The 8,836-nt window shown below is 44.6% G+C and overlaps 2 protein-coding genes across 2 annotated transcripts in view; one reads left to right on the forward strand and one right to left on the reverse strand.

Annotated features, from left to right (window-relative positions):
- Position 1: 1 nt before the first annotated feature.
- Positions 2–2,528, forward strand: SNRPB (small nuclear ribonucleoprotein polypeptides B and B1; the record flags this gene model as incomplete). The annotated part of the gene is made up of 6 exons (XM_019622101.1): positions 2–159; positions 792–903; positions 1,160–1,312; positions 1,692–1,830; positions 1,983–2,108; positions 2,343–2,528. Coding segments are annotated over 6 exons (726 nt in total), but the record flags the coding sequence as incomplete, so codon positions are not given.
- A 669-nt stretch (positions 2,529–3,197) lies between these two features.
- Positions 3,198–8,836, reverse strand: part of ELMO2 (engulfment and cell motility 2) — a 23,483-nt gene continuing 17,844 nt past the window's right edge. Inside the window, 21 exon segments of the mRNA XM_019622321.2 lie at positions 3,198–3,408; positions 3,671–3,745; positions 3,923–4,007; positions 4,290–4,416; positions 4,520–4,572; positions 4,575–4,613; positions 4,719–4,824; positions 4,968–5,074; positions 5,208–5,385; positions 5,459–5,540; positions 5,658–5,811; positions 5,886–6,027; positions 6,139–6,238; positions 6,386–6,536; positions 6,907–7,080; positions 7,171–7,276; positions 7,599–7,685; positions 7,844–7,893; positions 8,228–8,384; positions 8,675–8,734; positions 8,815–8,834. Coding sequence (XP_019477866.2) covers positions 3,393–3,408; positions 3,671–3,745; positions 3,923–4,007; positions 4,290–4,416; positions 4,520–4,572; positions 4,575–4,613; positions 4,719–4,824; positions 4,968–5,074; positions 5,208–5,385; positions 5,459–5,540; positions 5,658–5,811; positions 5,886–6,027; positions 6,139–6,238; positions 6,386–6,536; positions 6,907–7,080; positions 7,171–7,276; positions 7,599–7,685; positions 7,844–7,893; positions 8,228–8,384; positions 8,675–8,734; positions 8,815–8,834 — 2,069 coding nt within the window. The 3' untranslated portion in view covers positions 3,198–3,392.

An 8,836-nucleotide genomic window follows, 5' to 3' on the forward strand; every position in this document is an offset into this window, starting at 1 on the left:
CTTACAGACGGTGGGAAAGAGCAGCAAGATGCTGCAGCACATCGACTACCGCATGCGGTGCATCTTGCAGGACGGCCGCGTCTTCATCGGCACCTTCAAGGCCTTCGATAAGCACATGAACCTCATCCTCTGTGACTGCGACGAGTTCCGTAAGATCAAGTGAGTGGCAGCTCCGGGTCGGGCGGAACCCCGGGCGGCTCCGAGCAGCTCCGCCCGCGGTGCCATCGCAGCCCGTTAGGGGTGCTGGGAGAAAAAGAGTCACGGGGATGGTGTTCATCTTCTGTTTGGGCTTCTCAGCGTTCTTAACCTGGGTGGTGGGTAGGTGTTAATTTGTTTTCAAAGCAGATTCTCAGCTATGGAACAGTTAGGCTGTATCTTTCAGTATTGTAAGAGATTTTTTAACGTTCTTAAGATCCTTACTGTAAGAAAGAAGAGGATGTGAGCTCTTCAGTAGGGCCTCTATGATAGGATAAGGGGGATAGTTTCAGTCTAATAGATGGGAGATTTAGATTGGATGTAAGGAAGAAAGTTTTTACAGTGAGGATGGCGAGGCAGCGGCACAGAGATGAGGTGGGTTTCCCTTCCCTGCAGGCACTCGGGTCTGGCTGGGGGTTTGTGAGCACTGATGGAGCTGTGAGTGTCCCTGCACACTGCCGGGGGTTGGAGTTGGTGACCTGTACAGGTCCCTTCCGACTTGACCATTCTATGATTCTGTATTCAGGTACATGTTCGAAGAACAACATGATTTTCTTTTTTCTGCTTGTAATGTTTTCTTTCTCTTTTCTCACTAGACCTAAGAATTCAAAACAGCCGGAACGGGAAGAAAAACGAGTCCTTGGACTTGTGCTGCTGCGAGGAGAAAACTTGGTGTCTATGACAGTTGAAGGGCCACCTCCAAAAGATGTAAGGAGAATGAGTGCAGAACTAAGGAGAAAAGGAAGTTTGGTAGATGTAGCCTTGCAAGAGATGGCTGTTATGCCATGTTCTAGACTTCCAGGTGCTGTAGTGACTGTTGTAGGCACAGCAAATTCCACTGCAGAAAGTTCATCTGTTCACCACCTCAGATATTGACTGGACAGAAGAGGGCTGTGGGGATTCCTAAAACCTGAGGACTTCTGCTTTGATAAATTTTTGAGTGTGTGTGCATGTCTGTTTTCAGACTGGAATTGCCCGTGTGCCTCTTGCTGGAGCTGCTGGAGGACCCGGAGTTGGGAGAGCAGCAGGAAGGGGAGTACCAGCTGGTGCACCCATGCCCCAGGCTCCAGCAGGATTAGCTGGCCCTGTCAGAGGGGTGGGAGGACCATCCCAACAGGTGAGATACCCATTAAAAAGGACTTGTCTGGTATATTCTGAGGTGCCAGTGTGATGCAAAAAATTGGCAAAGTGAAAAAAATAGTAATCTTAACTTCTGGTACCAAGATGCTTGAGCTTTGGGCTTTTGTTGGTGTGGGCTTTTCTTTTTATTTTGATACCAACCCCACCTAGCTACCCTGGATCTCATGCTGAAAGAAAAGTTTTCCTGAATTCGAGTGGTATTCAGGGAATTGTATTACATGGTTGTAGCATTATTTAAAACATAAAGGGGAGACTGGGATAGTTTTTGGAATTAAGAATATAAGTTTTGGTTATGATAAGTTATTAATATAAACCAATTATACAGTCTTCTGTGAACCTGTTTATGTTGTTTGCAGGTGATGACACCCCAGGGTCGCGGAACGGTTGCAGCTGCTGCTGCAGCAGCCACTGCTAGCATAGCAGGAGCCCCAACTCAATACACACCAGGGCGTGGGGGTCCTCCTCCACCCATGAGCAGAGGAGCCCCTCCTCCAGGTAGGATTTACTGCAGAGTGGAACAGCAAGGAGCCTGCATTATGGGGCCAGATGGGCAGTGGAGAGCTGGGTTTGAGGATTATATTCTGATATACCATTAGGGCCTTTAGCATTCAGCTGAATTTATGTACTTGTTTTTTCTCTGCTTTAAGGAATGATGGGACCTCCTCCAGGCATGAGACCACCTATGGGTCCACCAATGGGAATGCCACCTGGCCGAGGTGCTCCTATGGGAATGCCACCACCAGGCATGAGACCACCACCCCCAGGAATGAGAGGTGAGTGGAAGTTATCCTACCTGCATAGAAGCTATAATGTTAAAAAAACAAACAAACAAACAAAACCAATCCTTGGAGAGTGGTACACTTCAATGGCTCCCTAGCTATGCTAGCTGCCAATAGTGTTGAAAGAGGGGCCCAAAGCCACCTTGTGCACAGGGAAAAGATCTCACAGCTTTATTAGCTTTGTTCCTCTGACCTCTTCAATATTCAACCCTCTTTCTTTATTTCCAGGACCCCCTCCCCCTGGCATGCGTCCACCAAGGCCCTAAGATCCTCTACAACATACCTTGGAACTGTGAAAAGCCTAATAAGGAAACATACTGAGCAGTATCGCTTGTTTGAACTTTGCTATGTATATTTTCTATTTACTGCTTGTAAAATTTGCCCTTTTTAATAAAGTTGGAAAACAATGGTTTATCAGTAGTGTACTTATCTCTTCAGGACTGCACTCATTACATTCTACTTCTGCACTTTGGGTGTGAAGGAAGAGCATGTTTGAAGCCAGAAGAGTTATTCCCATAGACACAGGAGCTAGCTATATTGACTCATATCCTTTTTAGGAATTGAGGGATACTACAGGAATTTTATCAAGTAGCTGATGAAAAATAATTGATATGGAGAATAAAAGAGTAACAACAAGAGATTAACACTGCACAATTAGGGGTTACTAATCAGAATTCTCCCTTTTCTTTGGAGTACAATAAGGACAGTGCTGCTTGTATTATTAATAGTAATCACTGAAGCTCTATATTAAGCTGCTGTTTTTTTAGCTTGCAATAAGCCAACGTGATCTTCATATAGAAGTGCAATGCTCCTAGTAACAAATATTGGTATTCTGGTCTTGCCTTATGCTTGCTTCCTGTTGGTTAGGAGGGACAGTATCCTTTTAGAGGATCAGACTACCCCTTGGAAGGACATCTAGGGTACTCTACTTAGAAACAGATTCTCACCTCTATAAATCCTTTCAACCACATTAAGTAACAAATCACAAGCACAAGAACTAAGCATGAAGAGTGAGAGAAAGAAGGAACTTATCCCAGATCTCACCTGCTTGAGCTGTTCTATAAAAAAAGAATTTTTCTTTTTTTTTTTTAGAAAATTTATTATATTGGCTGAAAATATTTTCACATAGTGTTCAACCAGCTATAAATGAACAATCCAAAGCTATTCTGAGACTTGATGAAGATCTATTCAGGTCCTCCCCGTGTGAAGAAATCCAGGCCCTGGAAAGAAGTCTGAAGTGTCCAGATAGCCCGGATTCCCCACTTGGTAAAACAATTCTTATTTCCTCTTGTACCTGAAAGAGAAGATCCTTGAAATCACATTGCACCAGCCCACCTCAGTGATAAATAAGGAGCAGCACAGTGCTTTCACTAGGCAATGCTCTCTCATGCTAAAATGCAGACGTATGCTACCACACAGCCAGTCTCTGATTTCTCCGAGACCCTGCAGCATCAGATTAAACTGCTGTAGAAGCATCAGATGTCTTAGAGAGGGCCTTTCAACCATTACAGTAAAAAGAAATCAAGAAAAACTTGGAATAGAAAGAGGAGCTATACCTGGACTTGGACTTAAAGTTTCCTCCTTTCCTTCGTTGCGCCATGCCCAAGCGTTTCCGATCCTCAAATGACAGACTGTTACAGAGAGAAAAACAAGGAAGTGTCACATGTACTTCTAGAAAGATACCCTGCTCTGCTATGCCCATAACATAACTAGAACAGATCCTTTTACCCAGTACCCCGCAAACTACTGCTGAGAAAGTTCAGACACTATGGAAGGTCTATGCTAACATACTGCTGCTAAGCCATTACCCTGCACGATACTGCTTCAGAGCCTTCCTGCTTGTGTTGGTAAGCTCTTCATCAAACACAGACACCTTTTTCTTCTGCTTGGGGCCTAATACAAGGAGACAATACAATAGTCAGAACATTGGCTGTAATGAGAAGGTCAGAGCATCATCTTGTTTACTAAAGCCCAGTATTTGTGACCACTACAATTAGCATCACCATCAGGAAAAGCAATGACTCTCCCCTCTGCAACTGTGTGCCCTGGCCAGCGCCAGCGGCCATTCCTTCTAATTTGGTGCTTCCCACTACACAACTTAGTTCATTTCACCCATACGCAACAAAGCAATTGATATAAGGTTTATCAGCTGTGAAATAGAAGTGCTTTCTCCACCTTTTGGTGCTGTTGCTGGTTCCTCTTCTGGCAAAGCTCGGGCCCGCTTCAGTCGCCGATTTCTTTTTGCCAGCCGCTCAGCATACATTTGAGATTTCAAGATTTCAAACTGTGACCTCTCCTCTGGCTAGAAAGTGTAAAAATGTACATTTACAGCAATGAGAGGTTTTGCTGAGGAAAAAATGAGGATAATCCACTCCAGGGTCCCATTTGTCCATAATTATACTCACTGTCATTTGGACTTTTCTCTGTGTGTCCTGCATAAATTTCTTCCTTTTTTTTTGCCTCGTAATGCTAGGTCAAACTCCTGCAGTGCTTTAGCCACTGGAGAAAGACAGAGGAAATCATGGAATAAAGACCTCTCAAAGGACAGAGCACATTCTACTTGCAGCTACAGAATTTAGCATGCCCAGCAGTGCTACAACTCACATTTTTCTTTCTTCCTCTCCTCACGGGTCTGGAACCAGCTCCGCTCTACGCCCTTGGTTGCAGTCTCCTGTTTTCCTTCCTCCAACTGCTTCTTTGCCTTATTGATCTGAAACAAGTCAGACAAGACGTAAGCTCATGGTTGTCAAGGAATATTTACCAATTTCCCTTCTAAAGTATGCAGGTTAAGCACACTATGGTCATCTCATTCTGCATTATGGACTCCAAGTCAACATCCTATACAAAACTTACCTGGGCCTCTGACTGCTGCATTTCACGTTCCTCACGCTCCAAGCACAGAACTGCATACACATCTTTTTCCAGATTCTCAATCTTTTCTCGGAATTTCAATATGACATCTGAAAAAGATCCAGCGTGAATTATATCAGAAGCAGCCTATTTAATGTCCACTTTAGCATTTAGCATCTCTTTTAGAGTCTCTTCTCTGTACAACAACTTGCCTGTGGCTCTCTTTTTCATCTCTGTGCATACCTTGAGGGAGAATTCTGGCTTTCACTGGTGTTTTGGCAGACTTCACAATCTCCTTAAGCATCTTCCGCTCTTCCTCACCCACGAGTGAAACTGAGCGACCAGCCCTACCTGCTCTTGCTGTTCGACCCACTCGATGAACATAGTGTTTGGTGGTGTTGGGCATGGTAAAATTGATTACCTATTAAATAAAGTGTTAGTAGAGAATTTACATTGAAGGACTTGTTAAAAAGATCAGTGTTGCAAATACTCACTGTTTTAACACCTTCTATGTCAAGTCCTCGCGCAGCCACATCTGTAGCTACCAGAATATCAATCTGCTCATCCTTAAAACGCCTGAACAAAAATAGCAAATATATTCGTTATGAACACAGAGATTCACTTTTTCTCTAGAACTTCCTGCTTTTAACTACTTTGTTTCTTCCCATGATGGCCCAGTAAGCCCAGTAATACCTGAGTGCTTCCAGTCGCTGTGCCTGGGAGAGGTTCCCATGAAGCTCCCCAACCCGCAGACCCATCAACCCAAGCAGGATGTGCATACGATGAGCTTGCTTCTTTGTCTGGGTGAAAAGCATCACGTGATCCGGGAAGGTCCGTGTCAGCAGAGCTGAAACAAAATCCTCTCAGCAGCTTGCTTCACAGTCACCCAACGATCCCATCTTTTCCTTGGTCATTGCTCACCTGACACAATGGCCTCACGGTCTCCCTCTCGGTTGGGTCTGATCCGGATGAATTCCTGCCTCAGGAAAGGGGCAACATCTGTGTTGCTGTTCACAAAAATTCGGGTGGGATTCTTCAGGGAAACAGAAGCCAAATCTTTCACCTATCAGAAAATATTAAAAAAAAAAGTTACAACACTTTCTGGTGAAAGATTTAATAGACAACCATCTATTCAACCATCTGCCTGAGCATGTTTCCCAGCAGCCTGTTTTACCTCCTCTGTCATTGTGGCAGAGAAAAGCATTGTCTGCCGGTGCTTGGAACATAACCTGATTATTTCCTTCATCTGTTCCTCAAAGTACTCATCCAGCATCCTACACAAGAGAAACACAGCGAGATCATACAACTTTATCTAGTTCTAGCTGAGAACCATTATGTAAGGCAGGGTAACAGAGATTGCCCTGTATCCCGGGAAAAGGAAGCCGCCATCACATCTTTCACCACTGTTCTGTCTAGCCTACCTGTCTGCTTCATCCAAAATGAGCACTTCTACACTGCTCAGGTGGAAAGAGGGACAGTTGTGGAGATGATCAATTAGTCGCCCAGGAGTCGCAATAAGAATGTCCGGCCCAGAGCGCAGAGCTGCTTCCTGAGTCTTCACATCTAGGCCACCTGAAAGAGAGCAAACAGACTGCTGAGTCTGAGCATGATGCAACATAGTACATCTATCCAAATACCCTGAGAAATGGGAAAAAAGCACAGATTAATTACACATTCACAACTGGAAGTGACCTACCTTTTCTTTTTATGGAAAACAACAATAAAACCAACAACCAAAATACCTGCATAGCATTGGAAAATGAGATTCTACCACACCTTCTAGAAGCATGTTTGCAACAACCACAGTGTCCAGTTTTAGAGCACAGCATTTCCAGTTCCAGTTTCATCATCCAACGAGTACTGGGACTCGTTGTCCTCTTCTTCCTCTCTACCAGCAGTTTATAGTGATCTGTGCAATCCACATATGCAACTTCATACTCACCTACAGCAAGGCAGCTTGTGACACTGCTGAACTGTGCCAGCTGTTTTGTGACAGAATGCACTTGAATACCCAGTTCTCGTGTTGGCACAAGAACCAGTACCCTCGTTATTGGGGCCTGACGAGGTTTGTAAATCAGGCGCTCAAGCACAGGCAAGATGAAAGCAGCTGTTTTGCCTACAGAAGAAAAATTAAGAAGAATTACCAAGAATTATGAGTTACTGCAAATACTCTGAATTCTCCACGTCCCATGGCTGAAGCCCTCACCTGTCCCAGTAGCAGCACAAGCACAAATATCCTTCCCCAGAAGACCCACTGGGATACAAGCCTTCTGAATTGGAGTTGGCTGCTTGAAACCAAGAGCTGTGATTGCCTTCAAAGGAGACAAAACAGTTTAATGCTGTCTCTACTCGCTTCTACTGAGGCTACATCTGGAATACTTTCTCCAGCTGTGGGCTCCCCAACACACGTGGAACTACTGGAGCGCTCAATAAGGGCCATAAAAGTGGTAAAGGACTGGACCACCTCCCAAACCAGGAAAGGTTTGAGAGAGCTTACTATCATACCACACCCCACCTCATTTCCTTTTCAGAGAGGTTGCAAAGAGAAGAGCAACGCGACAGCTTTGAGTGGCGGAGAGAGGCTGTCCAACAGCCTTTACAACAATACATGTAATAACTAAACTAGATAAATACCTTAAGCAAAGGTCGGGAAAGATTCATGTCCTGGAATGACAAGCTATCATCATATTGAGAGGCATCTTCAAAAAAGCTTTCTGCTTCCTAGAAACAGCAACAAAAGCAAAACAAGAAAACCACACTTGGCAACACAACATGCAGTCACAGGGCTCTGGTTTGCTCTGTGACCTACAGTTCATTATGCTCTTCCAGAAGTTATACTGACAGGAGAACAATCTGGTGCCATTCTCTCCATCACTTACTTTTTGTCCTCCTTTTTTTGATCTCTTCCTTTCCTTCACTTTAATTGTATCTGCAAAAAATTACAATAGTCATTTTAGTACAACTAAACATATGACAACATATTCTGTGTGCTCTCATTTGGCGTTTTTTGCTTCTAAGAAGTTATTGATGAAAAAACCTCAGAAACAAATATAGACAAGCAGTGGAGTAAAACACCAAGCTAATCTCCTCATTCAAGAACCACCCCACCCAGAAGTACCAGAGCTACCATTCAAAATGAGCTTGACTGATCACAGAGATCTGCAGACAACACAAAGTGAGAAATTCTTGTTCATTCCCACCAAGACTTCATTAGAGACTGCTCTCCAGCAGATCAGTGGCCTGTCCATGTTTGTTCTACGTACCTGCTTTTGTGAAGATAGTTTCATCATCCAACGAGTACTGGGACTCGTTGTCCTCTTCTTCCTCTCTACCAAAGTCCTCACATTCCCTCTTTTCGGACTGATTATCCTCAGTTCCTGCATCGCCATCTTTCACTTTTGCTTGCTTAGCTTCTTTTTCCTGGACAGAAGTACAAAACAAGCCAAGTGGATAAAGTGAAATGGGCAAAGAAATGGGATGGATGATGTGAAATGGATAAAGAAGGAAACTTTACTCCTTGGAGAGCTTTTTTTTGGTTTGTTATGAGCCCACTCACACCCACAGCTTCAATATAAGCGTTAACAGTTCTGCATACAACAAGGCCACGCAGGTGTGGCTGAAAACTGACAGCCGCAGCTCCAGCACCGCGTTCGGAGGGACCAAACTCATTCCAGACCGCGCAGCAATGTGGCACTTGGAGAAAGCCCGACCTGAATCTTCCTTTTCTGCCTCACTTTCTCGATCTTCTCATCCAGCGTGGTAGCCGATCTCTAAGCAGGAAAATAAAGGCGAGGAGATGAGAGGAGACCGGGAGAGCAGGCGGCGATCCGCTCCCGGCCGCAGGGCTCACCTTGCCGCGGAGCTGACGCAGC

Source organism: Meleagris gallopavo, chromosome 22 (genome assembly GCF_000146605.3).
Source record: "Meleagris gallopavo isolate NT-WF06-2002-E0010 breed Aviagen turkey brand Nicholas breeding stock chromosome 22, Turkey_5.1, whole genome shotgun sequence".
NCBI classification, from domain to species: Eukaryota; Metazoa; Chordata; class Aves; order Galliformes; family Phasianidae; genus Meleagris; species Meleagris gallopavo.